This window comes from Muntiacus reevesi, chromosome 15 (assembly GCF_963930625.1).
Source record: "Muntiacus reevesi chromosome 15, mMunRee1.1, whole genome shotgun sequence".
Classification (NCBI taxonomy): domain Eukaryota; kingdom Metazoa; phylum Chordata; class Mammalia; order Artiodactyla; family Cervidae; genus Muntiacus; species Muntiacus reevesi.
The window spans coordinates 64636563-64654674 of record NC_089263.1 but is presented as its reverse complement, the minus strand read 5'-3'; the positions used below and the strand labels follow the sequence as shown (position 1 = coordinate 64654674).

At 65.0% G+C, this 18112-nt stretch overlaps 1 protein-coding gene across 1 annotated transcript in view; it reads right to left on the bottom strand.

Moving 5' to 3' along the window:
* Nucleotides 1-8219, bottom strand: part of KIF26A (kinesin family member 26A) — a 39304-nt gene extending 31085 nt beyond the window's left edge. Inside the window, exons 1-2 of the mRNA XM_065906759.1 lie at nucleotides 8036-8219; nucleotides 7429-7674 (exon numbers count right to left, since the gene is read on the bottom strand). Coding sequence (XP_065762831.1) covers nucleotides 7429-7674; nucleotides 8036-8077 — 288 coding nt within the window. The 5' untranslated portion in view covers nucleotides 8078-8219. The remainder of the gene's footprint in view (nucleotides 1-7428; nucleotides 7675-8035) is intronic.
* Nucleotides 8220-18112: the final 9893 nt, after the last annotated feature.

Genomic DNA, 18112 nt, shown 5'->3' with positions numbered 1-18112 from the left:
TCCATTTTCTCCCGTGAGGGAGCCCCGGGGAGGGGGGTCCCGCTGCCCCACCACAACCGCCAGGACAGGCTGCCCCCGCCCAGGCCGGCCAGAAGGTGGACGGGAGTGGCCAGCAACTGCACCCCGCCCCCAGGAGCGCCCATGGGAGGGGGTGGGGGGGTCAGGTCAGGAAAGCCCCCGGGCTCAGGGCTGTGAGACCTCCCTGTCGCGCCCCCATCACGCTGCGTTTTCAGAAGGGGGCCCGGCACGGCCCGCCGGCCACAGCCCCCGCCTGCCCACTCCCCTTCCCTCCGCAAACAAAGCAGCTGAGCCGTGACCCGTGTGGCTCGCGTTTCCGGAGTTGACAACAGGTCCAGGAAGGGACCCCGGGCCGCCGGGCGCTGCCGTCAAGGACGTGCCCAGGTCCCGTGCAGCCGGATGGGCTGGGGCTGTGGGTCAGGGGCTCAGCTTTCCCGCCACCCGCCTCAGCCATCCCGGGTCCTCCCACCGCGGGGCGCCTCACCAGGGGCCCGCCCCCAGCCCCGGGCCCTGCCGCCCGCTGTGTCCAGGGGGAGACCTGAGCCTCCCTCTGCCACCCCGGCCTGCAGGCCTGCAGTTCCGAGGCCCCGAGTTGGCGCTGGAGCGGGGGGCGAGGGGGGGGGTGCACAGCCTGGCCCACCCAGCGCTGCCCGGCACCCATCCCCAAGGCCCTGTGCCAGGCGCCGGCCAGCTGGGCAGCTCGGGGTACACACTGGCTCATTGAGACCTCCTCCCCTCAATGGCCTCCCTGTCCTCCACCCGGCGGGTGCCCAGGAGGCAAGAGGCCAGACGGGCAGGAGGGTCCAGCAGGCAGAGTGCCTGGAGCCCAGCTGGACGCGGCCTTCAGTCCAACCGTCCACCCCGGCTCGGACACCGCGGTGGACGTCAGTCTCCTCCTCTGGACCACCGGGCGATAGAGCGCCTCCACGGGCCGCCTGGACCCACCCAGGGTGGGGTGTGCCGCCCCCCACAAGCCCAGCCACGGCCCGAGCCTCCCAACACCACTCAGGGAGGGGGGTCTGAGGGCCACGGCGGGCCACGGCGGCCACCCGACCCTCCCCACCAGCCACCCCGCGGGGAGGACAGGCGCCAGGCAGGATGACTGGCATCACCTCGACGCCCGGCAGCCCAGGCCGCCCACGGGCTGGCCGCCCCGGCTGGAGAGAGCCCTCAGGGCTCCAAGGTGACCAGCCTCCCAGGCACCACCTCCTGGGACCCAGCTCACCTGCGGCTGCTCTACAGACAGAGGCTCAGAGACACAGAGACAGCCGGCCCAGGCCACACAGCTCGGGGAGCAGATCTGGGGTGCAGAGGGGGCCACACAGGCAGGGACGGGGCCAAGCACAGGGGCCCCGGGGAGGAGGCTGGGGCGTCTGCGTCCGGGTCCAGGGCAGCCACCGGGAGGGTCAAGCTGAGAGGGCTTCCAGACACCCCCTCGGGTTTCGAAAAGGCCAGGCACATGTGGGGCTGGTGGGGGGGTTCCAGGAGGCAAAGTTGGGGGCGGCCTTGCACCAAGGCCGTGGGGGGGGGTGCGAATGGGGCCGGGGCGCCTAGGACGGGACCCTTAGGAAGGAGCAGGCCCGGGGCAGGCCCAGCGCCCGGCAGGCTCCACCCGGAAACAGAGCGCCAGCCCGCACCAGCGCGTGGGGTCAGAGGGGAGCAGGCACAGCGGGGCCGGGGCGTCCCCCCGCCCGCTGAGGTGGGCGCGGCGGGGCCGGGCCATCCCCCCCAGGCGAGCGCGGCGGGGTCGGGCAGCGGGCACTGGGCCGTGGAGAGCTCTAAGTCCACCGGCCCCGGGCCAGTCCAGCCCCCACGGCTGAAGCCAGGGAAGCTGCCCAGGGTGGGAACCAGACCAGACGAGGCCAGGGAGCCCCCCAGAGGGCCAGGAACCCCGCAGTCCACGCGGCTCCCTCAAGAGCCACAAGACGTGGCACCCGGAGGGGCCAGAAGGCCACTCGGCCGAGGACGCTGTCCCCAGATGGGGGGTCCTGCCCGGGAGCGGCCACGCCACAGATCGGGAGAGTGTCCCATCAGCCACGCGTCCACCCAGCGGGAAGGGGAACCACGGAGGTCAGGGCTCAGGGGTGGACGCCGGCGGGCAGCTCCCGGAGGCCAGGCCTCCCAGCCTGGCTGCTTCCAGAAACCTGAGGGGAGCCCACCTGGCCCTGACCACCAGCGCCCAGCCCAGGCTCGCCGGCCCCAGGGGGCAGACGCGTGCACGCCTGCCGGGCGCCCGACGGAGCCACTTCTGCCCAAGGGACGCCGGGCCCGCTTCTATCCTGCTTATTTACTCACACCCTGCCTCTCCTTCCACACAAACTGAGGTGGCTTCCAGGAACCAGTCGGCACGAACTGGAAGCAAAACCACGTGGCTAACGACCATTCATGTTAGAACAAGCAGGAGCGACTAGTTCTGACAGACAGGTAAGAAAGGGCCCGTGTGACGGGCGGGAGCTGAAGAGCGCATTTGCTGTGAGCTTCCTGGCAGGCAAAGGAAAAAAACCCAGATTCTGCTCGCCATTTAAGACAAGAACCAGCTCTTCCGACTTCCAGGTTCAAGATTCCTTCAGGACCCCTGACGGGGCCTTGAAGAGGCCCCAGTGAAAGTGTCAGTCCCTCAGCCGGGTCCCACTCTTCTGGCTCCTCTGTCCCTGGAATTCTGCAGGCAAGAATACACTCAGCCCCGACCCTCATCTCAGACCAAGACAAGCCCCTAGCAAGGCTCTGAGCAGCTGAAAGGGGGGCTGAGTCCTGGCTCCCCAGCTCAGCAGAGGGGCAGTGAGACCCGTCACCATCACACGCTCCCCTGCTGGGCCCCACCGCTGACCGCAGCTGGACTCCCCTCGGGAAGCTCCCTGCTGCAAGGTGCAAAGCCCCCTCAGCAGACCCTGGCCCCCGAAGCACGCCCCATCCCCACTTCAGAGGGCAGGCGCTCATGATCCAAAGCTCAGTCCCGCGCCCCACAGCCTGGCCTCACCCCCCAAACCCCAGACCAGCAAGGACATAGGATGGACACATGGAGCCCGCCATTCCATCACGGGGCCCAAGGAAGCCCCCAGAGAGAGCAGGAGACACCAGCTAGACCACCATTCCTCCAGGGAGCAGGGGCCGCCCAGGCTCGAGCCCCAGAGTGGCCGGGAGCCTCCCCAGCTGAGCCACTAGGCCCCTGCCAGCTGGGACGGTGCCCGGCAGCCAGCTCCAGGGAGCACCGCCCCCCACACCGCCCCGCTGCTCTGGGGCCTGCAAACGCCCGGCTCAGCTGGAGAACGCTGCTGATGCCAAGCGCCCCGCCTCGGGGCGCCCCCGGAAGCTGGTGGGGCTCTGTCCAGGCTTCAGACAGTGCGGGGGGCCGGATCCAGGGACCTGACCCCAGACAGCAAACAGCACCAGCTCTGCCTAGCCCTGGCCCGCCCCGGAGCCCACCATTGCACGCCAGTGTGGTCACAGCTGGGGGCCCTGGGGGCAGAACACACAGAGGCCCGCCACCCCCGAGCCAGCGTGGAACGGTGTCCAGGGTGGATGGGTCTTCCCGGACAGAGGTGGAAGGGTCTCCCGGCCTCCCACCTTAGGAGCCTGGCCACATCACCCCGGGCCGTGCACGGGATGAGCCCACAGCCTCCTTGGCAGCCTTCAGACTCAACGTCCAGCTCGGGGAAAACACGAAACAGTGCTGGAATCCGCAGGGCCGGGAGGACAAGACCCCCCTGCCCGGGTGAGCGAGAGATTCATGAGCGTGAAAGGAGGATTGATCCCTTTCCCCCATCGGGGCAATAATCCATTCAGTGCCATAATGACACGTGGAAGTCGCGGTTCCGAGGTGCCCCCTCGGCGTGGCACATCTGGGTGGCAGCTGGAGCAGCCCTCCCTGTGAACCCGGCCGGCGTGGGAGGGACAGTCCGGGCCCTCTGTCAGTCAGCAAACTTCTCTGGGGGACCCAGCCCCGCGCCTGCCCTGACACAGCGCCCGGCCTGGGAGAGGGACACCGGCCGCGTGGAGGAAAGGGGCAGGTGGGAAGGGGGGACGATGAAAGGGGTCTGCGGGAACCCGGTGAGCAATCTGCCAGGGAGGACGGGGCCTCGGTTCTGACCCCAGACACGGAGTGGCCAGTGCTAAGCTGCGGGGCACTCGGCTGTGGCCGAGGAGGAAGGCCCAGCTTCAGGCCCTGGTTGCAGGGCGGGGGGCACCGGGAGCCCCCAGCAGAGGCCGCTCATAAGCAGGGGCAGGGAAAACAGAGCACCGCCCAGGGACGTGGGGGCGCTGCGGAGGCGCAGCCCAGGGAGACCGCAGGACGGTCCAAACCGCATGGCTCCGGGCCCCGCAGGACGCCCAGGGGCCACTCAGAAACGAGGCGCGGGGCCCTGTGAGGGGAGAGGGGCCCCAGCCTGGCCCCTCCCCGCCAGGCCCGCCTCCCGTCTGGGTTCAGGCGGGACAGCCTCCGGGTGGGCTCCAACATGGGTGGGCAGAGCGTGTTCCCTCCCCCGTGTCCTCAGGGGCACCGGGGCTCAGAGGGGGCGGGGGGCACGTCCTATCCGCTCTGGGGAGGAGGCCCCCGGACGGGAACCGCAGTTACCCTCACCGCCCAGATGGAGAAACCGAGGCAGCCAGGGAGACACGGGCTCTCCACCCAGGTCGCCCAACGGCTGGGCAGGCCTCAACCGCCACCCACCCCCCGAGGGCACCAAAGACCCGGACACAGCGTGACCCCGAGCCCACCTCCCAGGAAGAGCACCCAGTGCCAGACAGGGCCCCACACACCTAGCAAACGGGTGCAAAGGGGTCCTGGGCGCTGCCGTGTCCGACCCTGCGACCCCACGGACCGCGGCACGCCGGGCCTCCCTGTCCATCGCCATCTCCTGGAGCGTGCTCAAACTCATGTCCGTTGACTCAGTGATGCCGTCCGGCCCTCTCACCCTCTGCGCCCCCTCCTCTTCCCGCGTTCAGTCTTCCCCAGCACCAGCGTCTTGCCCAGTGAGTCAGGTCTTCACATCAGGTGGCCAAAGTATCGGCCCCGGGAACAGAGAGGGAAATCAAGGCCACGAGCTCTCAGCGAACCTGCCCGAGGTTCCCACAGCAGGGAGCCGTCCGTCTGCGGGCAGAAGCGGGCATGAAAAGCCAGCAAGGGGTCAAGTCCCGGCCGGGATTCCGAGGGCAGAGGACGGGGTGGCTGCGGGCTGGCGGAAAGAACAGCCTCCATCCACACCTGAGACCCAGCAGGGACCCCTGAGGCGAGGAGGGCCTCTGGGCCAGGCGGGGGCCCAGCTGTACCCTCACTCAGCCCCAGCCTCAGGAGCCCAGCAGGCCACCTCCTGCCCTGGGCCTCCCCAGATGCCCCGAGCGTGAGCCTGGGTGAGATGACAGCCAACAAAGCTCTCTGTGAACGGCTGAGCTCATCTCCTCGGGACCAGAAGCAAGAAAGGGCCCCCCAGGAAAATTCTAAGAACCACCTCTGCATTCCAGAGCCTCCGCCTCTTGAGCAGAGCCCAGCGCCCCTGGACCGTGGGGCCAGACTCCGGGGAGGACCCGCAAGACCTCAGCCAGAGCCGGTCACCCAGCCCCCAGCATCCCGGCCGTCACACAGGGATGCCCTGCCATCCCTCCCACGCTGAAAGCAGACGTAGCTATCCGGGCACCATCTTCCCCACTGCCCCGAGGGAAGCTCTAGGCAGGCCAGGAGAGGCCTGCTCACCCAGGACAAGGACACCCGCCGAGACCCGACCTCCCGTCCCGGGGCCCGGGAGACCCCGCCAGAGAGCCCGCAGCCCCCTTGGGCCTGCCTGCACCCCCTCTGGAGAAACAGTAAACGACAGGGCCTTCCCTCCCTCGGGCACAGCAACCCCCAGATTGAACAGCACCCTCAGAAAGGCCCCTGGAGGCTACCCCCAGCTGACAAAGGAGGAAACAGCACGGGAGGGGACCACAGAGAGGAACCGAGCTTAGGACCTTGGTCTTCTGGGTGCCAGGGACAGGTGGGGAAGTGGGTGAGCCCTCAGCTGGCACTGAGGGGCACCCGTCGCCAAACTCAAACTTGGGGAGCCCAGGGGAGGTGGAAACGAGCACTCTGGGTGTCCAGGGCCTTTCCTGATGAGCTGTCTGCAGGAAAAGACCGCTGAGACCTCCCAGGTGAGGGATCCTGAGTCCACCAGTGACTGGTGTGACCTGGAGCTCTCGCCGCCAGGATCACCTGCCCACTGCGACCCGCCAGCCGCACGTCCAGCACCCCAGGCGAAGCCCGACTCCGTCACTGAAGCCCCTCCTCGCTCTGGCCTCATCTGCCCCTAATGGGGGAGCACGACGGCCCTGTGGCTCTGACGCCCCCAGCGTATACCTGCAGACATGCTCTCCCACAGCCTGAAGGGCTGGTGGTGTGTTTTTAAGCAGACTCAGGCCATCCGGGGCACAGAGCTTGGCAAAACTGCAACCCCCCACGCCCCACCCCCGCTCAGAGCAGCAGATGTGGGAGCTTCCAGCCCCAACCCAGGCCAGGCCACAGGCCCCTCCCCCGACCGCCGAGAGAGGGTGCCCGGGACTCGCACCAGACTCACGGTCCCCTCCTGCCCCCCGCCCACGCCCACACTACAGGGAACACAGCTGGACTCCAAGAGGCCAGGTCTCGCCCAAGACCGCGGGGCCTCCTTGGAGAACTATATTTAGATTCAATGGGGATTATTAGGCCTTACTTCCCAGGACAGCTTTCAGAAAGGCTGCAGGTCAGGCGGGAAGGGCTTCCTCTGGAGACCCCCGCCCCCCCACCTTCCCAGGCTGTGCAGATTTCCAGGGTGCATTGTTTCTGGAACAATGGTCCCCGCTCCTTCCAAGACCAGGGCGAGCCCATTGGCTGCAGATCTCAGCAGGGCCCCGGCCCCTGGCAAACACCTTGGCAGCTGGACGGGAGCCTGGGGGAGCACCCGGATGACCATGGCCTCCAGTGGCAGCGCCCCAGAATGCGTCCCTCACACGACTCTCATCCACGAGGCGGGAAGGGAGCAGCGAGGGGCCCCTCAGCGGGGGGCCCACCCCCGGCCCTCCCAGCCCTCCCGCCCCAGGTGTGCAGTTTCCAGACACTTGGCTGGGGGCCCAGGCGCCCCGGGGCCACAGCGCGCAGGGTGACCTCTTCTGCAGGCAGGGCGGGAGCCGTCCCGCCCAGGGTGGAGGCCCTGCCACCTCCTTCTCTCCCCTCCCCCTCCCACACACAGACTGGGTTCCAGCTGCCGCCCCACCCAGGCCCCCTCTGATCAGACCCTGCCACCCTCTGAGAATGAAGCCCCCCAGGGGTGTTACAGACAGAAACCCAGGAAGCAGGGGATTGGCCAAAAATCCATGGTGGAGCCTTGCACCTGCCTCCAGCACCCTAGTCTCCCAAGTTCCAGCATGGGCCCTGCCCTGTGGACCGGCCGAGGAAGAGTCACTTACCCGGAGGGGTGTCCCAGGCCCGCTGACCAGCTTCCAGGCCTGTCGCTTGAGCTCGGCGAGCTTCGTGTGGCAGTGACGGCACCATCCGCCTCCACCGGCCGAGTGGCCTTGCTCTGCGCCCGGCCCGGCGCCCTCGGGCGCAGGGCGGCTGCCGCGTGGCTCGTGCTCGGGCCCGGCGGTCAGCGTCTTGCGGGGAGACACCCCCAGCAGCTGCAGCGGCTCGCGGACCGGGCCGCCCTCGGCCACCTGCGGGAGGGGGAAGGGACAGGGAGCCTGAGCCGCTGGGCTGCGCCACCCAGGACCCAGGACCGGCGACTCCAGACCTCGGAGCGCCCCAGCCCCGGAGTGACGCGCTCGACAAAAGTTAGGAGCGCTGGGCGCCAACCTGCAGCCCACCGCGTTCTTCCATCCCAGAAGGTCCCGACGGGGCTCCCCCAACCCAGCAGGAGGCCGGGCGCCACCCGCGCGGTGATCCAGGCTCCGCCCCCAGGGGACGCCGTGCGCCCCCCGCCCGCCCGCCAGCCAGCATCCTCGGGGTCCCTGGATCAGTCCAGCACCGCCCGCGGCCCGCAGTCGCGCGCCTCCCTCTCGGGCCCTCAGCGCGTACCGCGGGTTGCGCCGCGCAGAGGGGGCCGCCGCGACTGCCCATGGCCCGGACGCAGGAAGGGCTGGGCGGGCGCTTCGGGGCCACCCGGGCTCTCCAGGGGCGCCGCGGCTACGTGATCCGGCCCAGGGACGCCCCCATGGCCCGTCCGGTCGCTCCGAAGTTCGCGGCGCGGGCGAGTGGAGAACAGAGCTCGGCGGCGGCGGCGGCGGCGGGCGCGCACGGAGGCGAGGGCGGGGCCGGGGCGGGGCCGGGGACTCCGGGGCGGGGCGGGGCGGGGCTCCGGGAGCGCGGCCCCCCCCCACTCCGCCCCCGCCGCCCAGGCCTTCGCTCCGCAGCGCGTGGGGGAAGGGGTCCCGCATCGCAGCGCGGCCCCACCCGCTCCGAGCCCCCCCAACCTGTTAGGCGAGTCTCAGTCCCAGGGAGGGGCGCTAGGGGCCCTCGGTGAGGTACCCCGTACGCGCGCGCGCGCGCCTGGTCGCTCCGCTCCAGGGTCACTGGGGTCTCCTGGGGCGCACCAACCCACTCGCCACTTTACAGGCGGGGAAACTGAGACCGCCGTGGGGAAGGTCTTGCCCAAGGTCACACATCGAAGTGGAAGGGGATGAGCCCCGGCCCCCGGACTCCCGATCGCTTTCCCCTGAAAATCCAAAGCACTCCGAGAGTCGCCAAGACCACCGTCCGGGTCTGTCGCGCGTGGGTGAGGGTCGCCGCGGTCTGCGCCCCGGAACGTGCGCCGCTCACGCCGGTGCATCTGCTGTGTCTAGGCGTGTCGGCAGACAGCACGCGGGGCTTCGCAGCCGCGCGCATGCAAGAAGGCGAGTGTGCGCGCCGTGCGCCCGGGAAGCGGGAGGGGTGGGCCCGGGGGTGCGCGCGGGACCTGTTGTCAGCCGGCCTGGCAGATGGGAACTTAGCTGCGGAATTAATTGCCTGTTTGTCTCCGGCTGGGAGGTCGCTCCCCCCTCCTGCTCCGGCGACCAGTTGCTCCCGCTCCGGCTAGGGCCTCGGGGTCGCCGCTCTCCGAGACGGCGGGCGGCGCGGCGTCCGGGCTCTGGATCCGCCCGAAGCCCCGGGTCGGGGTCGGCGGGCGCGGCCGCCCGGCTGCTCGTGACGCGGGCGCCCCCTGCTGGTTGCCGCGGCCCCGCCGCCGCCAGGCTCGGGGGAGACCGCGCGCCACGCGTCCCAAGCGGAGAGGCGCGCCCAGCAAAACCGTGGTCCGGGTGGAGACACCAGCCGCTGCGCGCTCCCCGGCACGCAGGGAGACCCTCACACAGATTCCACCTGCTCCCCGCCTCTCCTGAGCCTCTCAAAGCGACTCCTCCTTTATGTTTTGCCCCCACCCACCCTGTCGCTTGAACGGGCCTCACTCCCCAAAAACAGAGAGGAGAGCGGTGATCATCCCCCTCCCGCCTCTCCGAGTCTCTAATGCACGCCTGCATCGTGGCGGAGGGCGCACAAAGTGGGCAGAGGCTCCTCACTCTCACTCCACGGCCCCACGCCGTCCAGCCCGTTTCCACCCGACCCGGCGGCCGAAGATCCCCTCTTTCCCAGCTCCTCTAGGCCTCCTAAAGGACAAGGGGCGTTAGCCCCCCGTCCGCATCCCCGCCCCGCAACTGCTCCGGGACACGGACACACACGCACACACGCAGGCCGGGGAAGCGCGGCTGTCCGTAGCACACCCACGCGCACACTCCCCACCGGCACCTCCAGAAACACGTCGGCCAGGAGCCCCGGCCCTGTGTCCGGGAGCGGCCACGCCCGCAACTTTGTCCGCACTGTTGCAACGCTTCCAGAAGCACACGCTCGCACCCTGCGCGCGGGTTCTCAGGAGTGGTCAGACTCAGCCCCGCGGAACCTGGACCACCTCGGGACTCGGGATCAGCCCCGAGACCCCCGGCCCTCTGCCTCGCCCTCCCCAGCAAGGCGCGCGGTGGGACGCCGACCGTCCCGGTGAGCGGAGGCAGGGCAGCACCGACGAGGGAAAGTGCGGCCCGGCCTGCTGGACGCTGCTCGGGACCTGCCGCCTCTTTCCCGCACCGCGAGCCGCGGGAGCCGCGCCGCAAAGTCGCGGGACGGCGCCGCTGCCGCCAGCCGGGGTCCGCCGCCTGGCCCTCACCTTGGTTCGGCGCCGCAGGAGGTGGCTGGTGAACCCCAGGATGATCTCAGAGTCCAGGCAGAGCGCCCCCATCTCCAGCAGGCTGGGCACCTTGCGGGGCGCGCCGCGGGGCGGCTCCGGCGGCCCGGGCAGCGCCATGGAGGAGCGGAGCGCGGGGAGCGGAGCGCGGGGAGCGGCCCCGAGCTCCTCCCGCCGCCGCAGCCGCCGCCTCCTCCCCGCCCGCGCGCTCACTGGCCGCGCTCCCGCCGCCGCCGCGCACCGCACGGGACCGCCCGCCGGGTCCCCAGTCCTAGGCGGCCCGCGCCCGCCGCCCCTGCGCTCGCTCCGTGCCGCGCGCCCCCGCTCTCCGGCCCCTTCCGCCCGCACCGACAGCGCCCCCTTCGCCCGCGCGGCGAGCTAGACTCCCGGACACGCAGACTCCAGAAGCCGAGCGGGGGGCGAAAGCCCTGCAGGCCATGGGGTGGAGGATGGGGGTCAGGAGCTGGCCTGGGTCTGCATCCCTCTGCTTCGCGCGCCTCCTACGCGCTGCTCTCACGGCGAAGCAGAGCGACCAGGAGGCAGCGCCAAGGGATTCCGCCAAACCAACCTCCGGTCCACCCAGGGGACCCCGCATCTTGGGGCCCGCCGTCCCTGACCATGTAGAGGGAGTCCAGTGACCTTGCGATCCCCCCTCTACCCACAGCTACCCTGTCCGGGGTCCCTCCTCGGGAGCCCTCCATCCCACACCCCAACCTGGGCCTACCGACTCCTAAGGCCCACCCCGCCAGGACCCCAGAGTGCCTCCGCTCCAGGGACCCTGATTCCGCACCCATCTGCGTCCTTCTCTGCCCTTGACCTGGGCTCCTCCGGCCGATCCTAGACTCTCCACTGCCTGGAGGATCCCTGCTCTTCACTGGGCGCGACCAAGGGTCGGAGTCCGTGGCAGGACGCTCGGGGAGCGGGGGGTGGATTCCACCGGGATACAACTGGGCCCGAATCCCACGCTTCTACTGTGCGCAGCCCCCAGCCTCGCAGGCTGACGGGGCAGCCCCTAGGGCGCGCAGGCCAGGCAGTGAGACGCCTGCCTGGGGAGGATGGTGCCCCAGGATAGACTAAATAACTGAGGCCCGTAGGGAGGTCTTTGGGAGTTAAGGCGGTGGGAGGCGGGGTGGGTATTAGGGACCCTGCCAGGGGCAGATGAACCTGAACAGGACCTGGAAGGTAAGCAGGCTCAGAGAGAAGACCGAAGTGCCAAGAGCCTGGAGGTCTCAGCGCCGGGACCTTCCAGAGGCGCAGGCGCGCTGTCAGCCTGACATGACACTGGGCCAGCCTCGCAGCCCCCTCTGCACTCTGGGAAGGACCATGAATCTCTCGCCCCCCCCCCCCCCCGACTCTTCCTCTGCCAGGAGACCCTCCTGCTTCCCGGAGTTCCACCCCTGACATTCCTAGCGGCAGACGGAAGACTTTATCTCCACCTGACTGCACCAATGGGCTCGCCATAAACGCCTTATCTGCTGGAAACAGGACTGCATGACCACTGCTCTGCCCCACCGCGGCCTCGGTCGGTCGAGACACCCCGGGGGGAGCTGCCCGCCCCCCTGTCCTCGTGGCCAACCCTGGCCTGGGGCAGAGATCGGGACAAGCCGTGAAGGGGGCCAGAGTCCCCCACTCTCCCCGCTCAGCCCTCTCCCCTCTGCTCCAGAAGGCCACCCCGGGGGACCTCCCAGCCTCCTCCCTCCTGCTCGGACAGGCTCTGCAGAGGACTGGCCCGCCTCCCCTGCCCTCCGGCACCCTGAGCCTGGGGGGCTTCCTCCAGTGAACCCTGCTTTTCTGGGAGGCAGCCCCCACCACCTAGGTGGATTGATTAAAGCCATCATGGGGATTTTTTTAACATTTAATTTACCAAGCACGCCGCGGCCAGTCAGAGCTGTCCCCAGGGAAATCTAGGCCAAGGGAGCAAAAGAGAAAAACCCCTGCAATTGAGCAGAGCTCTGACAGGATTAATTGCAGGACTCGGCTTCCAATCAGACCCCACGTGGCAATATTTCAAGAAGGCGGGAGGACGCCAGGCTGGAGCAGTCAGATTCCTGAACTGGATGTGGGGAAGCCAAGCTCACCGTTCCACCGCCACCATGATCTGCTGGGGACACTGGGAACTGCCCCCCCCAACTCCACATGCCACCCAGATTCCCGCCAGCGGTTTCCAGCCCACCCCCAGCCAGCCTTTCAAAGAGGGGCCAAGCCCTTCCAGCCAGCAATCTGAGAGCCAGGCAGGCACCCTCCCAGGCATCCACGGTGCACTTCGGAAGATAAACACCTGGCAGCCGTTGCTCCGTGATGGTGGGAAACTGGACCAGTGGGCAAGTGGGCGACAAACCCTAACAGTTGATCCTTGGTGAGCGCAGACACAGGTCGGAGACTGGGGCTCCTGGAAAGATGCGCAGACAGTGTGCCCTGCACGGTGAGGTGTGTGCTGCTGGAGGGCGTTTATGCCCATAAAGGCCCGGGCCTTTCCTGGGGGAGATGCTGCAGACAGGTAGGAGTTGCTGCTTCAGTGCAGAAGAGAGGGTGGGCCAGGGAGAGGCCATGTGGTCTTAACTCTCATCTGGTTTTTAGCCATGAGTTTCAGTATTTAATCAAGAGGTCAGCAGGGGTTGGAGTGCCTACGCTGTCAGACATAAACTGCTCTGAGGTCCGAGATCTAGGACTGCACTCAGCATGAAGCAGCCCCTCCCCCATTTGCACAGACAGGGTGGGGGAGAAAAAGGGGGCTTGCAACCCTCCCAGCCTCCCCATGTCTGGTCAGCTCCACAGGCTCCCCGTCAGCGCCCCTCGAGGGGTTGTGTCTGCAGTGGGGAAGTTTGCCTCCGAGGGCAGCCCATGATGACAGCCCCATTGTGTCCGTGAGAGAAGCCCACCTCAGCTCAGGGCAGGGACCCCTGACCAGGCTTCGCCCCTCCTCCTCCAGGGAGGGTTGGGAGCAGGTCAGCATTTTTGCCGGTTCTCCTCCAGGGTCGGCTGAGTGTGTGACGGGGTTCGGGGAGGGGGAGGCTCTCATCTTATTCTCAGAGCAACTCTAAGAGCGGGGGCTGCTTCGATCCCTACCACACAGGAGAGGAGACAGGCAGAGTGTGAAGTTAGCCTGGATTGAGAATGTGTGCGGGGAGCCCCTTCCCCCCGGGGCCTGGCCTCCATGGTGCCGCTGTGCGGGCAGGACAGGGCCCTGGCCGGGGGGCTCTCTGCTGCACTCACCTCCCCCGCCCCACCCCCAGCCCGCCGTGGACTGCGGGATCAGGTAGGTAGTCAGGCAGCAGGAGAGTGAGAACAGCAGGGCGGGGCTGGCTCCCGGAACAAGGACCCTCACAGGGGCCAGCACTGCCCTCTGCCCTCTGCCCACCCTCTGCCCCGCACCCCCGCCCAGCACCCCAGGCCAGGAGGAGCCCCAGGCCCAGAGAGAAGGGACCCCCTCCGGCACGGTGGTTTCAGCACCTCGGCCAGCGCCGGCAGCGTGGCTCCCGCTGGGCCAGAGCCGCCCCTCCGCCCTCTCTTCAGGGCAGGTATCCGGGGCTTAGGGAAGGGCAGTGGACAAGGGCGGGGGGTCCTGAGTGTTGGGCTTCGTCACCACCTGCTCATTCATTCGATCACCCTGGAGCCGTCCGTCCTTGACTCCTGCTGGCTCTCAGCACCCTTGGGCCCCATCCGTCAGCATTTCCTCTTCCTGCCCCCCTGACAGAATGTCCAGAGTCAGACTGCTTTTCCCAGCCTGCGCCGCCCAGGCCCCATCTCAGCCACGCTCGTGTCTATTGCTCTCTGGAGGCGCTGTGACCACTGCTGTCCCCCTGGGTCTGGTCCCAGCTCAGCAGCCAGGGAGGGCTTTGAGCAGGTGAGCGAGAGGCTCAGAACCTCTGCTTCCTTCTCCTGTCCTGGGGGCCCCAGCATCCCACAGACTCCCCGCTGTCCCTGGGCACACTCCCTCTGGAGCTCACTCTGCTGATTCTGCCACAGGGGATGCTGGTCCCCAGACATCCACTCTGTTCTCTCTCTTTTCCGGAAGGTCATCTTCCCAGCAAAGCCCTCCTTACACACTTTACCTAAAACCCCAGCCCCTCCCAACACTCCCCAGCACTCCAGCGCTCTAGTTTTCCTGCTCAGCACCTACCATGCTTACTGTGAATGCTTCTTATTTGTCTTGTTGATGGTCTATGATCCCTATTAGATTCACTGGAAGGACTGACACTGAAGCTCCAATGCTTGGGCCACCTGATGTGAAGAACTGACTCACTGGAAAAGACCCTGATGCTGGGGAAGTTTGAGGGCAGGAGGAGAAGGGGATAACAGAGGATGAGATGGCTGGATGGCATCACCGACTCGATGGACATAAGTGTGAGCAAGCTCCAGGAGATGGTGATGGACAGGGAGGCCCGGCGTGCTGCAGTCCATGGGGTCTCAAAGAGTCAGACACAACTGAGCAACTGAACAACAATCCTCTTTAGAATATCAGCTGTTCCTCCCATAGCTGACCAGAGTGGATACCCGCTGATAGTTGTAAAAGGCCTGAGTGATCCCCAGGCATGCTTTTTGTTGCCAATTCCCATGTGATTTCCTATTGCAGGGGGTCCCTGCCCTCCACCCCCACCTAGCTGCAGCCCCTGCCAGCCCCCTGCCTGCATGCCTGCTCTGGCCTCCTCACTGGCCCCTCACTGGCTCCCCCCTCCCACCCCATCCGGAACAAGGCCACAGGGCCAGATGCTGACCCTGGGATGATTTGACCAGACCCACCCAGGCAAGCCCTGAGTTGACCAGCCTGAGGACACTTCTTGGCCCAGATGGAAGCCTTTCTGATCTGTCTGCACCTCCCCTGCTCTTGAGAGGGGGTGTACGTGACACCGAGTGGTCCCTAAACCCTGTAACAAGCAGCCTCCCTGTGACAGGTTCACTCTGGCCCACCATCCCAGCCGGCCAGGGCTCCCAGCCCTGGTAGAAATCCTGAGCCCTGCCATGGTGCCCCCCATAATGAGGCAGCCCCTCAGCAGTCAGCCCACAAGGTGCCCGGCCAGGGCCTCCTCCTCCTCTTTGGGGTTCAGCTCCTTTGTTTCTTTTGTCCTCTTTGCCCAGACTTCCCCTCCACAGCTGGCCAACTCCAGCTTCAGGTCACAATCAGATGCCACCTCTTCCAGGAAGGCCTCCAGCCTGGGCAGAACCGGTCCTGGTACTCCTGCTGCACCTGGCACAGGCGTCACTGACTCCCGCGCTTCAACGAATGTTTAAGGGAGACGGGAAATCAGCCCGAAAAGTCACCAGGTAGCAGGAGCAGAGCCCCGCTTCCCCGACTCCCTGGGTTGATGGGGTCAGACGGGAGGTCGGGACTCTGGGAAACCAATCTCCTGTGAACACGCAGCCACGGATGCAACAGAGACACTGCCACTTATGGCCAGCAGAGGGCGGCCCTGGGCCACAGTCTCTGATGAAAAAGAAACTGGTTTCCCTCTTTTGCAGACGGGAAAACCGAGGCCCCAAGAGGGGCCGCACCACCCCAGAGAGTGAGAGGCGCCCGTCCTGAGGCCTCCCCAGCCTCCCCTCCGTGTGCCCTCTGGTGTCCCCTGCCCACCCCCAACTCTCTCCCCGCCCCCCCACCTTCTTGCTCCCTCTCCCCCTAACCCTGAGACCCGGGCTCAGCCTCCAGCTCGAGGACAGGCAACGACCAAGGGCCCGGGGCACCAGGGGTGAAAGCTGGAAAGCTCTGCAAAGCCCGGCTGCAGGGGCAGCGCCGCTGTGCCAACCTGCCCCAGAAGGCCTTGCTGCCTCCTGGGGAACCCGCTGGGTGACGGCCCCACACGAGCAGCCCTGGGACAGAGTCCAGCTCGGCGCTGGGTCTGAAGCAACCAGGGCTGGACACAAAGGTGGCGGCCCTGTGAGTACAGGCTGTGTGTGTGTGTATGTGTGTGTGTGTGTGTGCAGTGTGATACTGAGAATGAAAACATCACAAGCTGGTGCGCTGGATGAATAAGGACAGGGACGCTGAAGGAGACATGCCCCCAGACCCTGGGGCCCAGGCAGCACCACGACCATGTCAAGTGCATGCCGCAGGCACCCCATCCCCACAGCCCACCTGGGTGTGGCATGGGGGCCCCTCAGAGAAAGCAGAGAAGGGGCTGAGTCCCATGAATTAAAGTACAGATGAAATTCAGACAGCAGAAAACGAAGCACTTGGAAAATAAAAATATGAGACGGAAATAAAATTCAAAAGAAAGATTGAAAGATGAAGTCAAGGAAATAGCCCAGAAACTACAGGGAAAAGAAATAGAAAAATAAGAGTGGGGAAAAAGAAAAATATTTCAGGGCTGAGGTGAGAAGTTTAATGTCTGAATAATAGTAATTGCAGAAAAAAAAGAACAGAGAAAGTATGGGTAAGGAAATAATGAAAAACGAAAAACAGAACTAAAGAATGAGGATTTGATGACTTCCACAATAGAAAGAAAGAAAGATCAACATCTTTGTGAAATTTCAAAACAACACCAGGAAAAATCACAAGATACTAAAAGCTGGTGGGAGGAACCCACGTGGCAAACAAGTTGGGGATTGGCCTCCAGCTTCTCAACAGCAGCGGTGGGAACTCGGAGAGCGCAGAGCAAGGCTTCCAAACTGCGAGGAAAAATAATTCCCTGTACAGACTTCCACACCCAGCCACACTATCAACTGAGCAGAAAGGTAGAATAAAGACCCCAAAATCAGTAGAATAAAAACAAACAAAAAAAAACTTGATTTTCCCCTTTCTCCAAGTTCCCAGCAGATGGACTCCCCCACAAATAAGGAACTAATCTAAGGATAAAGGGGACATGGGATCAGGGAAGTGGGAACCCAACCCAGGAAAGAGGTAAAAGGCATTTCCAGGATGGTGAACAGAGGTTTACAGGTGTCAGTTGAGTCATGAGGATCCAGACTGGAGCAGGCATTCAGAGCAATCTACAAGAAGGCCTTAAAGAAAAGGGACGGAGAGAGGGAAATAAATTATGTAATGTATTTGGATATATTTAGGAAAGATCTAAACTTTCATCACAGAGGATGGAGTTAGTCACAATTGCATAGAAAACTATGCAAATTTTAAAAATGAGAAAATAATAATAATAAAATGAGGCAATTATTTTTTTAATTAAAAAGCTGTAGCATAAAGGAATTGTGACATAGTATGCTAACTTGGGGACTCCCCAGATGGTTCAGTGGTAAAGAACCCACCAGCCAAGTAGAAGACAAGGGTTTGACCCCTGGGTCGGGACGATCTCCTGGAGAAGGAGATGGTAACCCACTCCCGTATTCTTGCCTGGGAAATCCCACAGAGGAGCCTGGCCAGTATATGCCATGGGGTCACAACGAGTCAGACACGAATGTGACTAAGCGACAACATGCTAGCTTGGGAGAATACATAGGGCAGAAGGCTCCTGTTTTTTCCTAACAAGCTTTATATTGATAATCATTATTTGACTTTTTAAATTATATAAACGCTTAATGTTCACTTTTAATTTAGAAATGAAAGTGAAAACACACTTCTGAACAATTGTAGAGGAAAACTCCGATGGAAACTACACCAAAAGCGGTGAGGGCTTGCAGTCACCACCCATGAGCTGAGGCCAAAGGCACGTCAGAGAAATGAAACCCTTGTCTCAATCTGTTCCAAAACGAGGAGGGTGCTTCCCTGGTGGTCCAGCGGTTAAGGCGCCTGCTCTCAAAGCAGCCGGCACGGGTCTGGTCCCTGGTCAGTAACTTAGATTCTGCATGCTGCACTGCACGGCCAAGTGAATAAATAAAAGCTCTTGTGAAATGGCCAAGTGTCACCTTACCCATGGCAAGTCGCCCAGGCCTCTATGCTAGGCCGTCCTCCCAAGGCGCTCCTCAGGCATGGGGGAGATTTAGCTCAGAGCTAAAGAAAGGCTGAGTCCTGGAGGGAGGAAGACCAAGGACCTGGAGAGTCCCCGCTCCCAGGACTGAGC